This window comes from Bacillus rossius, assembly GCF_032445375.1.
Source record: "Bacillus rossius redtenbacheri isolate Brsri chromosome 9 unlocalized genomic scaffold, Brsri_v3 Brsri_v3_scf9_1, whole genome shotgun sequence".
Lineage (NCBI taxonomy): Eukaryota > Metazoa > Arthropoda > Insecta > Phasmatodea > Bacillidae > Bacillus > Bacillus rossius.
In genome coordinates, this window is record NW_026962012.1 from 15980890 (window position 1) to 16005514 (window position 24625).

Here is a 24625-nt window from a genome sequence, read left to right on the forward strand (position 1 = left end):
GTAAGGCTAGTTTACCTCGCTCCTACTAGGATGCGCTAGTGACAAATCATGGCAGACACGTATTTAGTAAACAAGAGAGTTAACAGGTTAAATATGTAATCTTTCTAATAATAGAAAATGTAAAGTTTAATTTTTTGAAATATATTGTTAAAACTGAAATATATACATATCCTATATTATTAACATTATTATTTTACAACTCGGAAATGTTGTTAGTACCTTCTTAGGAATGTTATTCCAAAGTCGTATTATGTAAACAATGTGGTACCTGAATTTTTAAAATTTAATTTTAGGTTATTTAGTCTCAAAATGTTATTCAACATTTATTTAAATGTACTTCAAAAGTATTTAGACATATATTTGTAGTGTAAAATAATTTTAACGGGAGCAGTGTCTGTATTAAAATGGTAGTGAGCAGGCACATTTACCTGATTGGAAAACAAATTATTTTGATAAACACACGCACACTTATAGAAAAAAACATATTTGATCAGTGCTTGTTTTCCTGTAATTAATTTGAGTGTTACTTCGAGGGGCAAGTGTACTTTTAATGAGAAAACCAAAGAAAAGTTATTGACAGTTTAACGGTATTGAGAACAAATTGTAATAAGCCTGCTGTATGTAAAGAGAAAATACAGAATGAGCGTTACTGTTTTAAAAAATGGCTCGGATGTCACAGGTATGTAATTCTGATGTCTTCTGCAAAACTTAAGCAAATGTTATGATAAACTTAGAGTGAACTAAACAATGGCAATGCAGTTACTTGACCTGGTGGTCTATGTCAAGAGCCAGAATCAGAACACTAGTGACTCATGACTACATAACCATTCAAAATGTTTAAAAGTCTTTTATACCAAAATATTGGATATAATAGGTAACATGTTCTGAATAAAATGATAGCCAGCTATGCATTAGGCGAAGTGAGTTTGAAATACTGAAAAGCTCCACTGGAACTCACCTTACATTGGCACTTACTTTGAAAGTATTTTCACTGTTTTCTAGAAAATTCTGTTGTTCATAATGAAACACTAATATATGTGTTTACAGTTGAGTGTGTTAGGTTAAAATTATGTCATGGAAGTAAATTTAAGATTAATATTCAGCATAAAAATAAATGAAAAAATCAAGATTAGGGAAAAACCTTGCATGAGAAAAGTCAAAATTTGGGGGGGGAAAACTCACCTCACATGACTGGAAAGTGTACTGTTCACAATGAAAACAATTTTTAGCTATGAAATGTTGATATTTCTCTACTGAGATGCATTTGAAACAGTGATACGTAGTATGTGGGGATAAAGGTAAGGCATTCCTCAAAGTTAGTTAATGTTGCTCTACCACCAATACCTTGCATGCAACACACGTCCTGTTTTTTTATTTCTTATGAACAAGAAAAGAGTGTAATTATAAAACCGTAATGTTTTAACTAAGTGTAAATACTGAAGTTGCATACACTATCAATATTAAAAGAGGTAAAATTTTTTTGTTGCATGTAATGCAAAATGTTGTCATAACGCAACTTTGTTAGATACCATTGGAATATGCATAAAGGGTGCATATACATTGGGGAGAGTTATTATATTTTTTATTGTTCAATTTTAGTAAAGCCAAAATAAGTTTAACTGTATTCAAGTAACCTTTTGACTTAATGTATTTTTCTTATTTTTCTTTGAAGGATCTTTTTTCAGATATGTACTGCATCAACAAGTGTCTTGATGTCTTCTCTATAATTTGAGATTACCTTGAGATAGCAGGACTCTTGCATCATATCATAAGAAAAAAAGAAATGTGAAGAGGCCTAAAAGACAAGAATGTGACCATGAGAAAGTTCAAAGTGTTCAGCAAACTGTCAAGAGCATATCCAACTCAAAACAGAACAGGAGGTATCTTTCAGAATTCAACCTTTTTAATGGTGCCTTTTATAATAAACATTAACAAAATATAGAACTTAATTTATTTAAAACTATTATTAAACAAAAGTTTGTGGGATAAGTTGGAAATGTCGTAACTACAGCTACTTCTTGTTGTTCCACTTGGGAAGGAGGGAGCGGCCTCCCCCTGGCCTGCTAGTATACACCCTACCTCTTGCACCTTTTCCCTTGTCTCTTGCCTCTTGCCTCTTGTCCCTTCCCTTTGTACTTTGTCCCTTGCCTCTAGCCACTTGTCTCTTGCCCTTACCTCTTGCCAATTGCCACTTGTCCCTTGTCCCTTGCCACTTGTCTCTTGCCCTTACCTCTTGCCAATTGCCACTTGTCCCTTGCCTCTTGCCACTTGTCTCTTGCCCTTACCTCTTGCCAATTGCCACTTGTCCCTTGTCCCTTGCCTCTTGCCACTTGTCTCTTGCCCTTACCTCTTGCCAATTGCCACTTGTCCCTTGTCCCTTGCCTCTTGCCACTTGTCTCTTGCCCTTACCTCTTGCCAATTGCCACTTGTCCCTTGTCCCTTGCCTCTTGCCACTTGTCTCTTGCCCTTACCTCTTGCCAATTGCCACTTGTCCCTTGTCCCTTGCCTCTTGCCACTTGTCTCTTGCCCTTACCTCTTGCCAATTGCCACTTGTCCCTTGTCCCTTGCCTCTTGCCACTTGTCTCTTGCCCTTACCTCTTGCCAATTGCCACTTGTCCCTTGTCCCTTGCCTCTTGCCTCTTGCCTCTTGTCCCTTCCCTTTGTACTTTGTCCCTTGCCTCTAGCCACTTGTCTCTTGCCCTTACCTCTTTCCAATTGCCACTTGTCTCTTGCCCTTACCTCTTGCCAATTGCCACTTGTCCCTTGTCCCTTGCCTCTTGCCAATTGTCCCTTGCCCCTTGCCTCTTGTCCCTTGTCCCTTGCCTCTTATCTCTTGCTTATTGCCTCTTGCCCCTTATCCCTTGCCCCTTGCTACTTGTCTCTTGTCCCTTGCCCCTTGCCACATTCAGCCTCATGTTATGGTTTTTCTGTTGTAATTTTTCATCTAATTTGACTACGCTGTCATAATGTAATAATTTTTTTTTAAGTTCTTTGGCATTTTTCTTGAGTTATAAGTACTCTTAAATAGCACTATTTGGTTCCTAGAAGTTTGGAATGCTTCTCAGTCTGATATTTCAGGCATAGTACATGTCTCTCTTGGCTGGTTTAGAGTATGCGAAGGTTTCATAGTTGGTATTGCTTTCTTGTTGTTCCTTCGAACTCTGCTGTGGATTTTGTTGAAGTGCTAACTTTGGTACAAAGGATTTTTTTTCAAGTCCTGGGTAAGGTGTGTATGTGTGTGGAAATTCAAAATGTAATATTGTTATACAGCAGCTTCTAAGCTGCCCCAAAATTAGCCTATGACATGAAACGAAGAGTTAATAATCCTGATTAAAATAATAAAATAAATATTGGTTCATTAAATGCACTCTGTGATTTTCTTGGACAGACATTTTGTTTTCCTTTTAGCAAGTTATCATACTTATTTCTTTAATTAGACAAAGAGCTTGTATTTTATTTTCTGGTTGCTCTGCGTGCCAATGGCAACTGGGAAGTGATATAAGCGGAATGTAGCGACCACAGGACAGCAGGAACGGGTGGTGTTCCTGGCCGTAGGCTCATGCCAAGTACCAAGCTGACTTGTCAGTCCAAGGGCTGCCACCACATGGAGTAGCCAAGCTACTCAAGTCCTCCAGCGTACCTGTGCAACCATTACTTCTTTCCGACGACACCCACTCATTGGCAGTTTGTACATAGAAAATTAGTGAAAAAGTATTTTGAAATAGCACCGACGTTTACTAAAAATAAGTTATTTTAAATTATTATTTTTTGCACGTTGTGAGCAGTGTGAGGCGATTGTAAAAACAGAATTGGTAAGATGGGGTAACAAAAATACATGCATTCCAGAGCTAAGTTTCTTTTTTTTTGCACAAAGTGTTTGTGGCTATACTAGGCGTTTTATATCCAAATGCATTATTGTGTTGGTATTATGCTTTGTGTGAAATAATAATTATGTACAGTATTCAATTTGTGTAAATGACTATGTACATTATTCAATTTTATACTCTTTATCAACTCAACAGTTGGGTCAAAAACCAAGAAATTAAGGAAAATATTTTATCTTAAGATTGAGTTACGATTTTAAGGTCGCTGAAGAAATGTGTTATTAAACTTGATTGTTGTGTGTATTGAACTTGCCAATAGTGCAGTCTATGTAACATAGTTCTGCAGCTCTTTGTGTTTCATATTGTGAGATTCTTGTATTAGGTTGTATTTTGGTTTAACTGTGCTGATGGAAATTAACATGTTCAGATGTTATTTTTTTTTAGATCAAGTTCCTATTTTTTTGGTATGAAATAATGATTTTTAAACCAGTTGTAATACCAATTTTTTTAGACAGATAATATTATGGTATTGTTTTTTATTTTGTTAAATGCTTTTTTTTTTTTGGATGATAAGTATTCATTCTCATTTTTTGTAAAGGTTTTTGATAATTGTTACACTTCAAATTATAAATAATAAGAAGTATGTAATTTTAACTTTATTTATAAAAAATGCATCATTGCTCATTAGTGTACAAAAAGTTAATACATTATTGATGACCACACCTTTTTTGTTTTGTTTTAATACTTATTTACCATAATCACTATCTTATTATACTATAGTAATAAAACTACATAATACTGAATATTTTATGAAAAAGGTTGTAGTATTTAGGCTGTTACAAAATATGTATACATTTTCTTGTTCTGTTTAATTCTTTTCAGCTTAATGTTATTTTATAGCTATTCAAGTGATGTGGCATTTTATCACTGTTTATTTTACTTCCAAACATTTTAGTACCTTTAAATGTTATTTTGGTTTTCTCATTTCCTGTGTACTCAGAAAAGTCAGTGCTGTAAAGTACAAAATATTTTTACTACCATAATTAATAATTTTTAAAGCAAAAGATTAATGTAGTGATTTGTTTACTGAATTTAAATTTCTCATCAGTGGAATTTACTGAAAAGATAAATTTAGTTCTATTGATTGTATAGTCTAAAATCTAAGTTTCATAGGGTTTGTCCAGCATAAACAGCAAACTTAATATTTCTTTTTCTTTTTAGTTTTAATTACACAGGTCAACAGTAGTTTTGGTGGCGGGGGTATTTGGAGCTGATTTCATATGAATTTGGTGCCCTGAATTCAAATATGGCATTAGTTTTTGCCTTTTCTAAGATATCACATTTTAATTAAATGTAATTTTTTTGTTATTTTAGGTTAAATCCACTAATAAAATCTAAAAATTAAACATGAATATCCTTTTTATTATATTACAAAAATTATTATATTATACAAATAAATTATACACATATTATTAGTATAAACTAATATTACTATGTATACAAAGATAGTACCAAGTTATCGATGGAACCAACTAGTCATTCAACACTTTGGAAGCTTCTTTTTCGTGAATTTCTTGAATATATCTTGGAACAGTCCCTTTTTAAACTCCAGCAATAATCTGCCATCATGTGCGTATCCCATCATCCTTGATAGCGGTCCTCCATTTTAATATCTTGATGATACCTTTCACCTTGCTCCTCACTGCTGTCTCCTAAATTTTCAGGAAAACAGTCCAGGGTGCTGTGTAAATAGTGCACCTTAATTAATACTCATGTTGCACCCAAGGGATTTGAAATTTTTAAGCATATCGTTTACCAGTTCAACATGGTTTTCTGCTTTTATTTGGCCCAGAAAATTTCCAACAACTGAAACAATTGAAGTCCAGGATTTGTGATCAGCCTCATTCTTAGAATTTATGAAGGCTTGGTCCTTATTTCTGGGCCGTTAAATATTCCTGCTTTAATTTTTTTCCTTGCTCAAGTGAGGCATTTCCCCCCCTATAAATTCAAAGCATGATCCGTCCTTATCAATAGCCTTTACAAACTGATTCATAAGGCCAAACTTGATGTGCAGTGGAAGAACGACTATTTTCTCTCGTTCAACTAAGGGTTGGTTAATAAAGTTTTTTTCTCCAACGACCATGTCTTCTCTCTTAGGCCACTCTTATCTAACCCAGCAGTGTGTTTTGTCTCTGCTATCCCAGAGACACAAATACAAGGATATTTGGTGTTGCCACTTTACTGTCCGAGGAGAAAGTTTACCATTTTTAAGTCCACACAAATCACCCATTGATGTTCACGATACCTTATCTTCTCCAAGACCAAAGCTGTGGTGCTATATGTTTCTTTTATTGTCGTTGAGTGAACAATTGGTATTGAACCATATTTGTTCCCATTGTGTAGAAGAACACATTTCAAACTTCGCTTTGAGCTATCAGTAAGTAGGTGCCAATCCTCTGTAAAATATTTAGGAAGACTCATTTTTTTCCAGGAGTCCTCTAATGTCGTGACAAAATAGAAGATTTTCTTCTTGAGAGAAGAATGGTAGCAGACCCTTTTCTCGTGTACGGTAAAAAGTAATTTTGGTTCCTTGTTCCAGGAAATTTTTTTCCTTCAACCTGGAAGCTAGTAATTTAGAAGCTTCATTTGACAGGTTAAGATCTCTGACGAGGTCATTTAACTCATCCTGGTTGAAACATTGAAGAATTGTTGACATCCCCTCATAATCACTGTCACCTTCATTAGGATCAGAAGGGTGGTTATGAGGACAACAGTCGTCCTCGGAAAGCTTTGGAAGCTGGTGAAATGCTAGGATCAGTACTTCCTCTGAATGAGGGACCAGGCGTCTTGTAGGGACTAAATCTGGATGAGTCCACTTGCTACGGTTGTTTAGATTGATTCCAGTAATATTTACTAGACAGAAATAACAGTTATCGATGTGGTTTTTGGATGCTCTTCAAACCATTGGTATGCCGAATTTCAAACTTTTTCTTTTCCCGCTAGTTCCCTGGCGTAAATATTCTGTACAAGTTTTACAAACCTGATACGGTGCCCAGGTTTTATTCTGATCACCAAGCTTAAGACCAAAGTATCCATTATAAGCTCTCTTTACAAGGTCACTAACAGTTTTTCTGTTATCTTTTAATGTGTACCGTATTTACTCGCATATAGGTCGCGGAAATTTTACCAGATTTGATGGGGAAAAAGTGAAGTGCGACCTATATGTGAAGAAAAAATTTTAAAAAATTTTTGAGGAATTTTTTTTTGCAATATTTTGCTTTAAAATGCGAAAAAGAAGTTTATATAGGTATAGGAAAATTTATTTACAATGTACACATACAGCGAAAGCCTTATTTACGTTACCGTTATTTACGTTTTCCCGTTATTTGCACTATATTCTTCAGGTCCCGTTTAGTTCCCATTTAGTCCAATACAATACTTTCACGCAAATTACGACTCAAAAATCGAATCCATCCCGCTATTTACGTCACATAACAACCATAAACAACCAGAAAATACCGTGGGTTCTTTAAGAGTAAATAAGATTAGCTAGTAGGCCTAAAAACAACGTGAAAAACGTAACGTTTATAGTCGGCAATGAACATTTTAAATCGCAAAATATACATATTTTATAACATGAAAAGTTGCTTTTATTTCTAAACATGTAATAATTTAAGCCTAGGTGTGTAAAAGTCCGAGTAATTATAGCAGGAGACAATCTAAAATGCACGAGGGAAAAACGTAAACTCACGAATGTATGAACGTGGCTGATTGTTAATTTCTGATACTGTATTTATGTCACAACTTAGCCGAAATACTGGTACGAGACACACTTCACAAGATAAAATGAGCGGAGTCGTGTTAACTGTTTTATACGTATTTTATAATTTCGGAAGTATTGTACAGTTGACGCATATTTTTTAAACTAACAATTTATTTCTGGGGATCGTAATTAATTAATTATTGGTATCAAGTCATCAAGATGGACGTAAACTTGAACATGTCACGGCAGCGAGAAAACTGGTGCGTATACCAATAAACAGGTATTAGAACTGGACAAAATTGGTACACGGGAGGTGGAGCTTCTATTTTTTTCCACTAAGCTCGCATCTATTGGCTGGCTGCTGATGCAAGGTCACGAGTCTGGGCGGAGCGTTGAGTGAGTTATACTGCGCATGCGCAGCTCACTGAACAAAGAGAGCCAGCCGGCGGCCATGCCACGTCATTACAGCAGGCAGCAGCTGATCGAGTACAATGACCTTTCTCCGCGCACGGCGCGGTAATGAATTACCGGTGCGACCTATATAGGGGGAATCTTAAATACCAAATTCAAGACCTCAAATTATGGGTGCGACCTATCTGCGATGGCGACCTATATGCGAGTAAATACGGTATTCTCTGCATCAGGATAATTTACACAACTTCTTCTACTGGAACTCATTTTTTATCAACTTCGATCTATCCTGCATGGCTAAAACTCACAAACTGACCTTAAATTTTGTTGAAGCGTTGAAATAAATGAAGGATGGGATTCCCACCCTGGGGTATCCCAGTGAGGAAGTGGCTTGAGTCAAGCAGGCGGATTACTTCTTTTTTCACACTTATCTCAAAAAGTATAGCTGATAGAAATAAACTAATTTTATATTTAAATTCAGTGCCCCAAATATAGCTAAAATTAGTTCTAAAATCCTAGGCACCAAAAAAAATGTTTCTTGTTTGCCTGTGTTATTTTAATAAGTTTTGTTTCCTGTAAAGTAGTACCAGTTATGAACATAGCATCCTCGTAAGACAGTTTTGTGTAACTAATAATTAATTAAGTAAGCATTGATGCATTTTTTTCAGTTTTAGATGAGAACGAGGCTATAAATCATTAATATGCTTAGAATATAAAATGTGAAGGATTTTATGAAAATAATGCTTTTGCTTTAAGTGTTTTGCTTAAAAGAATGGATATTCTTTAACCGTTTAGCAAAACAGAACGTTAAATCATATACTGAAATCAGGTAAAAACAGTTGCCTATTAAAATATTGTGTTTTTCATTTTTCTTATAATAATCCACAAAAAGAAAACAAGGACAAACCATAGAATATTGATTTAGATATTAGACTTAAAATTATAATACTTGTCTCGGCATATGTAAGTCTTATATGATGCACCTTTATATGTATTACACCTTCATTAGCTTACTTAGGCTACTGAAGTGGCTCATACTATATTTATAGTTTTTATAAAACTTAAATATACATACGTAGACACACAATTATCTGTCTTAATTAAGAGAAGCAATTTCGTGGATAATCCAACATAAAATGTTAACAAACATGTTAATATAGGCCTAATATTGCATTTAAATTCATTCTGTTGTACGTAATGTTTAATTTCGTTTTTTAGTAGCTTCTTGCAAAAGCCTTGCACGATTTGTTAATGAAAAACTTTATATATTTAGATACAAGATGCCTTTTGAATAAATCTATGATTTAGAAGGCATATACAAATTTTTTACGGACCAAAAAAAAACGCATAGCTATAGTCATGCCCAACTTGTAAAGGTCCATTTTGAGTGGCTTGTTGCAGAAAATGAATTATTTTCCTTTCAAAATTATAATTTGTTTCATTGTTAAAAAATATTTCCCCAACAAAATGATACCAAGGAAACAAAGCATAAGTACTGAGTGACTTAAGGTTGAGCTAAAAGTACTCAAAGTCTTTTTCTGTGATTTATTATGAGAATGGTAATCTTATTTTTATTGAATTGTGAATATGTTTAAGCAGGTAGAATTATCCTGAATAAAAGCATACATTATGTTGGAAAACCTGACCTCTAGTTGCGGCCATATAGCATAAAGAAGGTATGCCTAATTTTTAGTAAGCAGCCAGCATACGCCCATTTTTAGTGACTAATTGCAAGAAAATAAGAATTTTTTTTTTATAAAAACATAGAACTATTTTGTCTGTAACTGGTCTTCCAAACAAAATTTTGCCCCAGACAAAAATATTTGACTTCTTGTTATTGCAAAATGCCTTTGGGTTTCATCACCAAATAGTGCATTGGTTTTAGCAGTCCACATATGAAGTTCATTTTCCACTGCAGTAAAATTGAAGAATATTATATCAAAATTTAAATTGGTTTTTGTGTTTGGACAACTCTGGAATAAAAAAATCAAACTTTTAAAGAGCAAATAAGACCTACTCAGGTGTTAAAACAATAAGCGCAAATGCAGACTTGTGCTGGACCAATTCAGTGTGTTACACGGCAGTGATAAGTGAGTGTGCTTCTCTCGATTGTCTACATCTCAGGCAGCCTTGCATGTAGGATGGAGATACACGGGGATAGCAAGTAGGAGACTGCAGATATGCCAGTCTGCTATGCTATCAGGAGGAACAAAGACATGCATTGTTCCGCGATGTCACCCTTGGACTTGCCTTAACAGCATTCTTAACCACAGCGACTGCAGGTTTTGAGTGATATTTTAAAATTGGTTTTGTTTTACATCCTGTATCAATTAAAGGTAGTGACTGTACAACTACTTTATTTAATTCTTGTTATGTAGGAAAAATATGTTCAATAAATTTTCATTAATATTTTTTCAATTTTTTTATGGGGATTCTTGGGATTCAAATAAGCTTATGCTGTTATCCTATTGGGGCCACGGAAAATAGAGAGCTGTCTGTATTGTAAAAAGCTGATTAAGATGATAAGCATCAAAATAGTATTTTTTTTCCTGGAACTAGCATGTGTGTTGCTTTTAAAACCAAAGCTTCATTCAGCATGTACCACCACATTTATGAAAGTTCACATTTTCAATGTTTTGTACACCCTAAATCTTCACAGTAGACAAGTTTTGACCAAACATGTTTCTGATTTGCGATAACAATTACCATCCAGTCATAGTTCTGAGTGAAAACTATGCACTTGTTGAATCCACAGGCCTATTTGCTTTCTAAACTGAAGGGGACATGGTAAAATCTGCATTTCAGTCTTGCCGGTTTTCTCAGCAAATAATATTACTTGGAAAACTTTGTGTTAGTTAATGATAAAGAAAATTCACCAGTACCTGCATTGTTTATATTTGTTGTAATTTATCAAATTTCAAAGGAAGAAATGCAAAATGGCTAAAAAAAACATTGTAAATACAGCTGGTCTTTGCATTCACACAGGATGAATGGTCCAAATACAGTAATAGGTAATGAGTTCACAGCGTTGGTCTCCATATTGTGTGATAATATACCTCCCTCACATATATTCTTTGCGAGAAGTCAGACAACGCACGAGTGCGTGTTGAGGCCTCGTAGCGGGCCGAAACCTACCAGTGAGACACAAGGTGGGACGAGGTCGGGCAGGAAGGGAGGGGGTAGACGTGCATTATCGCGAAGAGGGGAGGGAGAAGGGAGAAGAAATGAATGGAGAGGGATTGCTCTTTTTTGTATTTCAATCGTTTGTAAACTAGGGCTGCAAGCAGTGTGGTTGCCAAGGTATTTGTTTCCCAGGGACTGAAGTTTGTTTTTATGATGTAGACTTGAATTTTACACTACGTGCATGAATGAATATACCTACAATGATGATAGTTGTTGCTGTGATGAAATGTTGGACTCACATCATAAGACCCCAGTCAAAATTCCGAGCCAGCTATCCGAAATGCAGTTTCCTATGGTTCCTGATCTCGCTAAATGCTGGGGTGGCTGTGACCATTCCTTCCTCGAATTTCCTGCAGTGTGTCCGTCCGTAACGAGCAAGACTAAATAACAAAGAGATTTTATTTCATTATGTTCCTGCGCACACATCTTAACATCCACCTACATGTAAAAACACAAATAAGAAGTGATGTCTAATCTTGGAGGAAGTTCATTGTTATAATAAAGATGTCCTGCCATCGAAGACTATGTTAAATGTCACAAAATGTTTGCCTTATTTTAATAAATTCTCACTATCTAAGTTTTATAAGCAGGATTTTAAGGCATTGACTAGTTTTTAAAATGTCATAAATACAACATACATGAATAACGCAGGTACTTTGTACATTTTTATTTACCTTTATTACAAAATAAATGTTTTTTCTGGTTTATGTTTTCTGATAGAACAAATTTTAAATGCCAATTTTATTAGATACTTAGCTAGGGGTATAAAAAGGTCTCGGTTATTTTTAAGTAAAATAAACATTTTACCATATTTTCAGGTTAGAACTTCTCTATCTCTGGTTTAAAGTGAAGCTTCCATTCCCTCGTACACTTTTTGAACCAAGCAGCAAGTATGGTGCTGAAGACAGAGAAAGAGAAACATTTTGTGTTTAGAATATTTTAATACTGCTGAAGGGGATAAATGGTGGCATGTTTTCACCCAAAATGCTTATTATTTAACACCAAGCTCCATTTAAAGACATTAAAAAAGTTTGTAGAACTCTGCATCGACTCAAACATGAACCTACTCTTTATCTTAAAAGATGACAACTTCTTGTGAAAATTAAAAAAAAAAATGCATTGGCATCTCACAGGATCTGTTTCGTAATGCAGCTCCATGGTGTGTTGTGCATAGAGTTCTTTGGTGCTGGAAGATGCATAACAGAAGCATTAAACTAGTCATATTCCACCTGAATACTAGCATGAATCCGCAGCAACTTTGATCAAAACAAGCAGTAGTTCTGTCCAACTTCTAGCCAACTCATGTTAGTGCATGAGCTGTGAGTGATCCAGATAAGCCTGCAGCTCACTAATGTTAGTGCATGAGCTGTGAGTGATCTAGTCCAGCCTGCATCTCACTAACGTTAATGCATGAGCTGTGAGTGATTTAGTCCAGCCTGCAGCTCACTAATGTTGTTGGTGATTTTATTTTAGAACGTTCACGGAGTTTCGCTAAAGTTTGTAACTGAAACTATACAAAATGAGAGCAGTTTAGTAGGAAATTCTAAGCAAAAGCTTTGCAGGGAATGAAATGGAGTAATGTTTTATTTTGCCTTGTGTCATGATTGTGTAACTGGCCACGGAGTTATCCTATCTGGGGGTAGATTTTATGAATATTTGTATGCATGACTTGAAGCTGTTATTTTGTGTAGAGTTTGGAGCAGTTGCTCAAGTTGTTCCAGTGCTGTGCTAGGACTGTGAACATTGTATGCTCTTGGTTTGACTGTGTGTGGTATTGCTTGCTTTGTCTTTTGTAAGTAGTGGAAAGTGGTCTCATTACAGAGTATCATTGGCTCAGTTTTTCTGTTAAAAAATAAAGCTAAATGATTGTAAATACAATTAGTACTTGGAAAGCATAATAACTGGTTTATAATAATTTAACATTTTTCAAAGAAATATAATTTCTTTCATTTTTACATTTTAGACATAAGTTTATTCTATAATCAATAATTTATTCCAGCAAATAATTTTTTTTAATTAATGGTTTAAAAGTTCCTACAAATGTATTGGTTTCTTTTATTGTATTCAATCAATTAATTTATTGTTTTGATATTGTATATAAGGATTGTTTATCAAAGGTTCTCTATGCAAATTGTACTGGCATAGTGTTTTGTGATGACATTAAACTAAAATCTGTTCTCGTTTAATTTTCACATTTTACTGAGGTGCATAACACTGTTTGCCGTAACTGCAGTATACGGAGCCAGGCCTGAATTATTGGCGAGTGAGGAATGTGCCTCGCAGACATTGCCATGTGTAGGTGGTTTCCTCTGGGTACTGTTGTCAACCCCCACCACTCATTCTGTGAATCCTCATTTCCCATTCCCATCTTTAATGAACCCGTGTTAATCTCTATTCAATTCATTTTTACTGTAAGGAATTTTATTAATATGTTTACTAGTAATATTTTAAAGCTTGACCTATGTTATTGTATGATTATGTTTTGTACTTTGTGTAAATTATTATGTATGTGAATGTTTGTGAACATCTTTGTTTCGAAGGCTGGTGGTTGAGAGACACTGTATTGCTAAACACACTAAATTTTTCTGCATTTTGTTGCTGCCCTCAGTTTTTTGAGGAAGGGAGAGTATATTTATGCTATTATATTGTATGTACCGTATATTATTGATTTTATACATCTATGGGTGTGTGTGTGTGGACATGTAAAGCATAGTCTGTGTGTTGTCTGTGAATACGATGCTATTATATTGTATTTTATTTTAAGAATTTTATACCAGTGAATGTATTAAACATGCCATGTGCATAGTAAATAAATTCGTATATAGGTACTGTGAGCTCTGTGCATACACAAGTAGAAGTAACATCATTGATTCCTAGTTGCTGTGATTGAGCAGTGAGCAGAGTTTAGTGTTGTTTACCGCACCGCCACCATTCCGAGCAGAAGGTCGTGGCAATACCTGCCACTGTAAAGATAATACAATTTCTAACTTTATGTTATTGCAATGCGGAAAATTTTGAGCAAATGCTGAATTTTTAGTTTGGGAAAATATTTACGGATACCTACTCTGTGCTGTTCAAGGTATTGAAATAGGAATTTTTCGTAAACCGTCACACTTAGTGCTCAGTCTTTCATGCTGAGTTGGTTATTCCATTTTCTTATTGCTGTTAATAAAAGGATATTCTTATAAATTTACTCCAATACCTCTTTTGCATTTGTTGTTGGATCACAAATTTTCTCACTAGGTATTTAATAAACTTTGATGTGAGGATTTGAAGCTTAATTGTTTATACGTATTGCTGGTGGGGGACTTGAGCACCACCGCTTGGATGGGCACGTGGACCCGGCGTGTGGCTCTGTCCTAGGCCATAACGTGAGCCGTGTGAGCAGGCTCGATTCCCCTTGTGGTCTTATTAATTCCACTCCCTCAACCCGTTCTGAGCAGCTGCGACGATATTACACGTAGTCGTGGGTGGCTCTCCAGGCGTCCCCAGCAGCAGTTCACCCGGCTTAGGTGCGGACAATAACACCTCATGGCCTGCTCTCGTCAGTATGTTTAATATCCATTACCGAACTTAAACTATTAGGTGAAGCAGTCAATTACCTGGGGTGGGCCTCAAAGATAAAGTAAAGGTTTAAATATTAATTAAGAACGGCGGGTGCTACTGTATCAGAAAATACAAACGGTGAAGTCCTCGAGGTGCGATGGTTGCCTTCTAATCTGGGCTGTGGTGGAGACTGGGGAGATACCAGGGTGTCATGGCGCCAGGAATTACCAGAATCGCTGTTAGGTTGTTCATAATTACTTGAAGGAACAAAGTAACAATCTGTTAATACTAATGTACAAGTATTTAACCTGTACTTAATCAGTTACGTATTTAGTACATGAGTTAAAATGTAAACCGTTCGAAGGAGGGTGCATTCCGACAGGGGTGTGCATGGGCCTGCTCCGTCCTTGTGTTATAACCTGGAAAAACATACACTTGGGGGATTGAAATTAACAGAAAAAGACAATTATGGTTGTTAGGTAATTAAGATTAGGAGTACTTGGCACAGATTCTGTGTACACCTCTTGCAGGGCAGACACTTGTTGGTGAGAGGTTTGAATTACGTCGGTGCTATAGAGGGTGTAGAAGGGGCCTGAAGCACATCATTTTTGAGCTCTAAAATGTCGAGTAGGAGAACGCAATTAGGAACACTTAAACAAATTCTTACTACTGTTAGATAACATGTGAACATCTGTTAAAAACTATTTAGAGGAAACACAAAATGCAAGAGAGCTATTGTGATAATGTATAGGAAAAGCAGTCCGTAATTGTAATGACGAGAGCCTCAACTGGCTGGGCTGTCAGTGAGATGAGAAGTGAAAACCCTCCAACCACTCTGACATCAGTCCTGCAACATGCCAGCCATGAAACATGGCCTACAGTGGGTGGTTGTGGGGAGAGAATCTGATTGCTTGAGGCACAAATTCTGAGAAATAGGACATTGTGTTGCAATATACCATTACGAACTAGCTTTATATACAGTTACATTAAAATGTTACATGTAATGAAGTTTCCATCATAAAGTTATGATAAACAAATCAAAATTATTTAAACTTCATTCAACATGTGTTATAAACAATCTGTGAATTAAGTTACTATTAAAACTTTAAAAACCAACATTTTATCCCCGTAATAATGATTTGATCACAATTTACTGTGAAATTAAGACTCCCAAGTGGAACATCACTTGGAACAAAATAATTCTAAGTTTATTCTTTCAGTTTTATAAAAGCAGTTATGTAAAGTGGGTCGTGAAATCTCTAATCAGTAGATCTGCAGTGATTAGTTTGTGTGTTGTATTTTGACATTGGTGCTAGGTTAACTTAGGTAGACTCAGTTTATGTTCCCTAACATTCATAAATAAGATTATATTCTTTTATTAACATTGTGAATCTACAAATAGGATTAAGGACATTATTGTTGCATTGAGTCATGTAAGTAATAATTTTATGACTTTCTCTGATAAGGGTATTTTGATAGAACACTAAAATTATATTGTTTCAAAGTTAACAATAAATAACACCACCCTAAATTGAGATTGACTCCTCATCTACTTATTTTTTTTTTAATTATACAATAAATTATACATTGTAGCATGTTACTGAGATATTTCAAATCTAATTATAAATTTTTTTTTGTTGACATTCAGATTCCACATATTTGTTTACTCTTTAAGGATACCTACCTACTGAAGTCTTACAAGTCAGATACACTACATACTCTTACTTTTGGGTGCTACAATTTTGGGGGGAAGTACAAAACAAAATTAAACAGTGTTGAGGCGATGGCTTAACAACCGGAATATTATGTAGACATACAATTTTTTTTTTTCAAAATGAGCAATCAAAACCCCTTTTGTGGGGGCTGATTTCTGGGTGGTAGATACTTTGTCAATTCTGGGCTGGACACAACTACCTATATACAACGGTCTTTTTCAAAGTAAGCGATAAATTAAACTGTGATGACACAGCTACAGTTTAAAAAACCTTATCATTAAGGTGCTGTGCAAAACAGAGTCTGAATGATATAATAAAGGAACTTGTAACTCATTGAAGGTCTACGGAAGAATGTCAAAAATTTTATCATTTCTGGCAGTTGGAGGCTAAAGCATTCAACGTTCTTTTTCAAAGTGAACAATCAAACACCTTGTTGGGTGTTATTTATTAATTTATTTATTCCAATCAGTGGCGTAGCCAGGATTTGTGTATGGGGGGTGTTAAGAAGCATGGCCTCACCCCCCCCCCCCCCCCCGTATCAAAGCGGGGGGTCCGGGGGTCCTCCACCGGGAAAATTTGGATTTTAAGGTGTAAAATAGTGCTATTTTAGCAGTTTTCGGTACTTAAATTTAAATATTGTAATGGTAATTTTTTTTTATTAATTTAATATGAAATTTGTTTGAGTGATGAATAAGAAATTAATTAAAGATTTGGTGCTAAGGGGGGGGTTTGAACCCCTAAAACCCCCCCCTGGCTACGCCCCTGATTCCAATACCATTCTGAATAGAACATTAAATAACTTATTATTATTTGTCAGCACTTGCAAGTTTTGGGCACTTGAAACACGTGAACAACCAACATATAATTGACTGTGAGAAGCATGGAGTGCTCAAAAGAATGCCTGCCTGTTTTTAAAGTTTGGCCCTGGGATTTGTTGATCATCGTAAAAGCCAATTTTAAGGGAAATTGCAACCTCTAAAATTGAAATGGCAAGTTATTCGGAATAATGGGTATGCGGGGAATTAAAAAACACTCTTTTAGCAACTCCTGTAATAATGGTGGCTTTTATAATATTACTGCCCAGCTCTGTGATAGGAAGCCTGGTGCCAATACACAGTCTGGGTCCATCAAGGTTTTGCATCAGCAGAACTGGAACACCAACTTTAAGCTCCAGCTTATGGGACAGCACACTCGTTAACTCCAGGGAGTTGAGAAATTCAACGGGGTAGGCAGTACTATCATCATTAGCCATCACAGTGTTTATGGAAGTGTATACTTTTCAATTGCCGATGATCATGTCTAAAAAATTTTGTTTATTTTATTGACCCACTCGTTCTTTGGCGTCAGCACTGCTCTCTCACAAAACCACTCTTCATTATTTATATTAACCTCCAAATTGGGAAAAACGTGCATTATAAGTTCATCCTCTGTAGCCACTGGATGGGAAAATTCTTTGGAAAATAGATTCCAGACAACCCTCTCCAATTTGCAACAGTTTATTCACAAAGACACGTGATTCGTGTTCGTTGCACAGTTGGACGTACATGTTGCACGTAAGATGGAGCTTTTCAATCCGGAACCACAGTGGCAATGCCTTGAGATATGCATTTATTTCATCCACCGGTGTGCCATCCTCTATAACTGGCAGTGTCTGTCTAAAATCGCCTGCGAGCAAAACGACAACGCTGTCTATCAGCGCCTGGTTGCCGCGGATGTCCTGCAGGCTGCGGTTCAACGCCTCTAATGCATGCTTGTACAATATTGTGCTCTCGTCCCATACTATCAACTTGCACTGCTGCAAAAGGACTCCCCGGCCACTGTTTTTGGTAATGTTGCATGTTGGGGTATTTTTGCTTGCAAGATTAAGCGGCGAATTGAAAACGGAATGTGCAGTCCGGCCACCGTTAAGAAAAGTTGCAGCAATGCCCGAGGAAGCCACAGCTAGAGCTATATTGTGGTCCTTGCTTAGTTGTGTCAGCAGAAGATTCAGCACAAATGTCTACACATACCCCCTGGTGCGTCAATAAAGAATAATCCCCCCTCTTCAATATTTGCTAGGCATAGAATCATTTTGTAGACTTGATGCTGCTCAGGAAGCAATTGTGGTGCCATTTCATTGACTTGCGCTTCTAAAACCATGGTATCGTAGTTTAGCTCCTTCACAACATCGCTTGACAATTCCCCTCTTCGCTGTGGTGTGGGTAGGCCAAAATCAGCAAGACAATTTCCAGATATGGAAAACATTTTATTCTCAATCAATACCAAAGATTCGTTAATTATTAGGTCATTGTGAGCAAAATCCAGCCTATGCATGATATCTTCTGATAAAACGTTCTTGTATTTATCTCAAAAGCTGAAGGAGGTTGGATAGTCCGCAAGTGCTCACTACTCTCTGAAATTGCGCACAGTTCCCTAACTTTGGCTGCTGAGCGACAAAGGACGGCTTCTGCCGTAGTCGCATCCCAGTGGTTGTCATTTTCTAATAGCCCACGGGCATCTCATGCTTCCCTGAAAGTTACCCGCTCTTGACCATCTACGGTTTTAAGCATCTGGAAGCTTGTCGGGCCCCGCACCTCATTGAGCAGCATTTGCAATCAATAACATTCAAAGTTACTGACGTGCACAGTATATATCAGACCCAATGCATCTCCTGCCTTCACACCTAGCCAGTATTCAACCAGTGTTCCCTGTACACGACACTTCTATTCATTCCTAGATGCATTCCATGTATAGTACCACAGTACCGTAAAACGGGGTGAATAGAAACAAATTTGAACTTTGGATTAAAAATTTACTTATTTTTTGTTAGTTGAAAACAAAAAAATAATATACAAAACTCAGGTCTATAGTGCCCCTATCACTGTATGATATTATTAGTAAATATTTTTGTTTCAATAAAATTAAAAAAAATAATAACATGGTGTTTCTAATCACCCCACAGAAAGGGGTGAATAGAAACAATAGTTATAAACCATGGTTGTTTCTTTTTAAACCAAAGTGGGGTGAATAGAAACAATTAAATATATATTTTTCTCTTAGGAAATAAGTAGATAAAATGTTATTTCACAATATAATGGTTTATTACTGTAAAAAGTGAGAAAAATTAACAAAAATGGTGTTGTCACATATGTACAAACAAAACAAAACAAAACTCTCTACCATGACCAATGGGCTGAAGCATTAATAAACTGTTAAATCAGTCAGGTCATCCTCAAAACATAGCATGTCTTTAAAACGAGCACCTGAATTGAGAACTGGTGACGACAGTTTTCGGAAAACATCGTTTTTCGAAACAAAAGATTCTTCTTCAGTCATTGTGAACTTTTTGGTTTGTGGAACTCTTTTTAAAAATGTCCCAACAAAACCATTGTCCATAAGGTAACTAACTTTACAGACATAATATCTAAACGATGTTTTTGTTTTTCCATATATTTTGACCACCATGTAATCACCTTGGCTTATGGAGATACCAGTGTTTTCATCTTGATCAGAAGAATTTGAAGATATCAAAATTAGGTCATCATCGCTGTCCTGCACTGAGTAGGCACAATCATCCTCTGATGATGAATCAAGAAATTTTCTGTTTTTCTTGGCATTTATTTTCATTGGCTTGGCCTGTTTCGATGTACAAGGGCTTGGGTCACTGTGAAGTGAAGTATGGAGGGTTACATTCTCCCCATCCACTTCCTCAAAGTCATCAACGGTAACACTTCTGCCGGGCTGGACCTTTACTTTTGTCCTTTTTTTCTTTGGTTTAGGAGTCTGGTCTTGCCTAAGACTTTGAAGGAGTTCCTTAAAGATCTTGTCAACAGCATTAGTGGATTCTTCAAGGTTTATCATAGCCTGGTTTTGGTCTATTCCAGTACCTGGGAGCATTGACAACACATTATTGCGGTTTAAGGGCACGATCCCGCATTTCCTGAAACCTGCAATAACATTTTTTTCCTTCAAGGAGACACACAACTTTTTCAAAAGCAGAGGAAATTTATCCTTAGGAACTGTTGCCTCATTTCTTCCTGGGCCTTTCTTCCATTCCTCTAATATTTGGCGCCAAGTAGTTTTAAGAGGCCGAAAAAATGCCACGTCCAGCGGCTGTGTTAAGTGTGTTGAATTTGCTGGTAGAAATATAAATCTTATGTCATTATCTTGACACAGCTTAACCGATTCTAATGACAGATGCGAAGATAAATTGTCTCCAATGAGAAATTTCTTCCCGTCTAGCTTTTTCAAATATGGGATAGCAACTGTAAGGACCCAGTCCTCGAAGCAGAACGAATCGAACCAGCCAGATTTCGTCCGATTATATCTTGCATGTTTTGGCCCACCTTCAGTCCAGGTTTGATATAAATGCAAAGCCTTATACACAACATAAGGGGGTAGTATAGTGCCATCTGCAGCGGCAGCAAACATCACAGAAGTTGATGCCTTTGATGAGTTCATGATCCTTTCAGGATATTTAGTTCCCCTCCGTGTGATTATCTTTCGTTTTCCTGGATCGTCCGTAAGGTTCGTCTCGTCATAATTTATTATGTTAGATGGTGGCACATTCTCTATTTCATTTGACAATTCATCAAAGTAACTGTTGATGGTTTCTGGTGTTACACCGGCTCTGGAGCGTTTAATGTTTTGGCACATTCGCACTGCCAATTGATCTTTGTGTCGTCTTATAAATGATACCACAAAATCACGACCGGGAAGATTATTCTTAAATCTTTTTACTTCCTTCCCCCTACTATCCAGAAAGTCCTTTACTAGTAGTCTTAAGGTTGTAGAGTCGATAGGATAGCCCCATTCGCTGCATATTTTCAATCTATCTACAAACAAATTCTCTTCTTCAAAAGACAAGGCAGTTTGTCCACCCTGATGTTTAATGTCGGGGCCTCTTTTTACGTGTCTGTATAGTACACTATAATGAATCCCATGTTTTTCAGCTGCTTTCCGCAGGCTAATGCCAGATTCAATGTCAGAGAGGGCATTTTTTATATGATCAGGGCTGTGTTTTTTGTAACCGCCTCCGACAATGGGTTTGTACTTCCGTGGCATATTTAAACAGCAACTCTGAAACAAGAAATATATTATTTAGGATGGTATATAATAACTAGAGAATGGATAATAGGTGTTTATATAGTATTAATATGGCCTACTAGATTTTTTTTTTTAATTTTGCTGTTGTGGGGTGAATAGAAACAAGAGAATTGTTATGTTTCTATTCACCCCACAAACTTTAAAAACCTAACCTGAAAATTTTGAAAATTCTTGGAGATTATTTTGTCAAAAGTAAAACAATAACCAAACCTTACTTTTTTATAATGATGTTATAGGTAGTATTTACAATGCCAATAAATATCGCATAAAGAATATATGTTTACTTACCAGAGAAGTTCAAAGTAGGTCGGAAAACATCTTTAAAACTTTCAAGAGACACACTAGGGTAAACATCAACCTACAGTGCTGCCACACAATCAAACCATAATTTTCTTGTTAGTCTAAAGTGTTGCCAACACAAAAGCAATAATAGTTCAATTAAAATTCAATATAAATGTATAATATTCAAAGCAATACCATGATTATGAAGTTTTGTTTCTATTCACCCCACTGTTTCTATTCACCCCATTCTACGGTACTTCAGAATAGAGCAGGGTTTTTGCAAAGTTGTCATTTTCGCACAGTTGGAAGAATGTAGTCAGCGCTGTTTTCGGAGGCGTTGCTACTCTGTCTCGGAAATTCTGCTCAGTGAAGTACATGCGTTCGCCATTGAGTAAGTGAGCTGCCAGGTGGGTGACAGTGGCGTGTGTCTCGTGCAGCGGTAAGCCCAAGATCCTACACACTGCTATGTTGCTACTGACATATCTACATGCCCTAAACATTTGCAATTCATATTTGGCATTAATACTATTGTTACCTTGTTGGACACTTAAAACAGCTTGGCCATTTCCTTTGCAAATATATGTATTTAAAAGCTATAACATAACTGCAGAATTCAACATTTAAATATGTGTTAAATATTTTAGGCAATAGGGGCGAATAAGGCACAATCAATTGTTGTCCACTTCAACTTCTACAGGGCCACCACGAATTATAATTTGCTAGTCCTAGCACCATGCTCGGGGGCTCTCTACTTGTATAGGGGATATCCATTGTTATTTGTATGTGTATCCTTCAATAGTGCCCGGGAATACTTTTTCATGCACTTAACATCCATGCAAGGAGACGACTGGTTTTTACGCCGCAGGGTCAGTGAATCATGCAACTTTTTGTCCGCATTCGGGTCTTGGATTTCGGTACGTATAATGTCGTCAATTTGGTTGTGTTTTTTTTTTCTCTCTCTTTTAGCCACAGCAACAAATGTACGTGGGGCAATGCACGTTTCTGCAACTCAATCGAGTGCAAAAAGCATTAAACTTACTAAAATATTTGGCCTTTGGTAAGTAGAACGACTAATTTTTGAACCTTTATTTTGAACACACTAGCTATGAGATCGTGTCTGTTGTTTGTTGTCTGGTAAGTCATGAGCGCTTCAGTTATTTCTTTCTAGGCAGGGTTGCACATAAACGTAATGAACAGGTCTGTTCGCCCGAAGTTGCTGTGTGTACTCTTGGAGGTAGTACTTTGGGCTGTTTGCAAATGAGTGAAGGATTACCATTTGCTCTAAATTGTTGGGGTCTACGGTACCATCGGTTCTTATGGCATCCTGTAAATGTTGGTAGCTCTTCGTGCACAGCCTGGTCTAAGTGCTACATATCGCAAGTGCTCAATCTCTATTTTGACATACATATACACCAGAAATTGAAGCAAAAGTTGCAACAGCGACACCTTAGTGACTGAGGAAGGCACCGTGGATGTCGTCAAGTGACCTCCCTCCCTCCCATATCTCCGTGGTGCATTGTTCATCGACGTCACCTTAGATGCACTGACACATGTGATACAGGGTCCCCCATAGGTGTGCGCAGGACTTCAGTATTGGTGGTGCCAGATTACACAACAGCCCTGTCATTTACGGACCCCGTGCCTAAGGGGGGGGGGGGGGGGGGGAAGGGGGGTCCGGGGGTCCTCCCCCGGAAAAATTTGGATTTGAAAGCGCAAAATGGTGCTATTTAAGGTGTTTCCGAACAAAAACATTAAATACACAGATGTAATAATTTTAAATTTTTTTATGACAAATTATGGCTTTGAACGTTATAATCACCAGGAAAACTACTAAACTATTTACAGTTTTAAGCTTTGTTGAGCCATGAAGTAAATTGCACAAATTGTTTGCACGGAATTCATGCTGGTGGCTTTGAAAAACCGTACTTATATGTTTTCTGAAGATGCCAAATAAATGCTAGAAAAAACATTCTCAAATGTTAAGTTTTAAAATCAACAAATCAAGGGAGTTTTTGTAACATACCTTAAATATGTAAAATATTAAAATAATAAAAATACACAAATAAGAGTGGGCAAAAGTTTTAACTTTTGGAATACAACAAAAAAAATTTGTCGGCGACTGCATATAAGTCATCGAGTAAGCCTATCCTTTTAACTAACTAAACTCTCTCTCTTTTTTTAAATAAACCCTGGCGGACGGCGGCTATTATTCCGTGCGCCTGCCGAGTTGAGTGAACAGTGGACACCGAGCGCGCATTCTATGTAATTCGAGGCGAACTAGGAGAAGTATTTACATTTCAGAAGTTTCGTAGCCGCGGCCCGCATGTACAACACACGTAATTGCAACTGGCTTGTTTCCGTGTGTATAGTTGGTTCGATTGATAATTGATATACTGATAGTGTTATGAGCACATATCTGTAACTCGACACGATTGGAAAACATATTTTTTTGGAAATAATACGGATTTGTGTAAGTATGTATTATTTCTGCTTGTAAAAAACAAAATAACGTTAACCCTAATGGTGGTGCCAAGGCACCTGTGGCACCTACCGTGCGCACGCCTATATATGGGGCCCCCAATGTTCTGGCCTCCACTGGAGAGGACTCTGTAGGTTCATCTCCTGAGTGACCCCAGGTCTGGTGAAGGTTTTCAGGAGCTGTATGACACAGCAACGAGGTCCGATAGTCAGACGAGTAGGGTTCCCCGGTGTGACTAGAACTGGGACTTGGCCCGCCCACTCGTAGTCGCGCAGATAACCTGTGGCTTCATGGTGATGTGAAGATCAGCGCACCGCCATCGGGGAACTAGGTGGGT

At 36.8% G+C, this 24625-nt stretch overlaps 1 protein-coding gene across 1 annotated transcript in view; it reads right to left on the reverse strand.

Moving 5' to 3' along the window:
- Window positions 1-22056, reverse strand: part of LOC134542682 (uncharacterized) — a 71466-nt gene extending 49410 nt beyond the window's left edge. The window contains exons 1-2 of the mRNA XM_063387132.1: window positions 21816-22056; window positions 19187-21500 (exon numbers count right to left, since the gene is read on the reverse strand). Coding sequence (XP_063243202.1) covers window positions 19623-21485 — 1863 coding nt within the window. The 5' untranslated portion in view covers window positions 21486-21500; window positions 21816-22056 and the 3' untranslated portion in view covers window positions 19187-19622. The remainder of the gene's footprint in view (window positions 1-19186; window positions 21501-21815) is intronic.
- Window positions 22057-24625: the final 2569 nt, after the last annotated feature.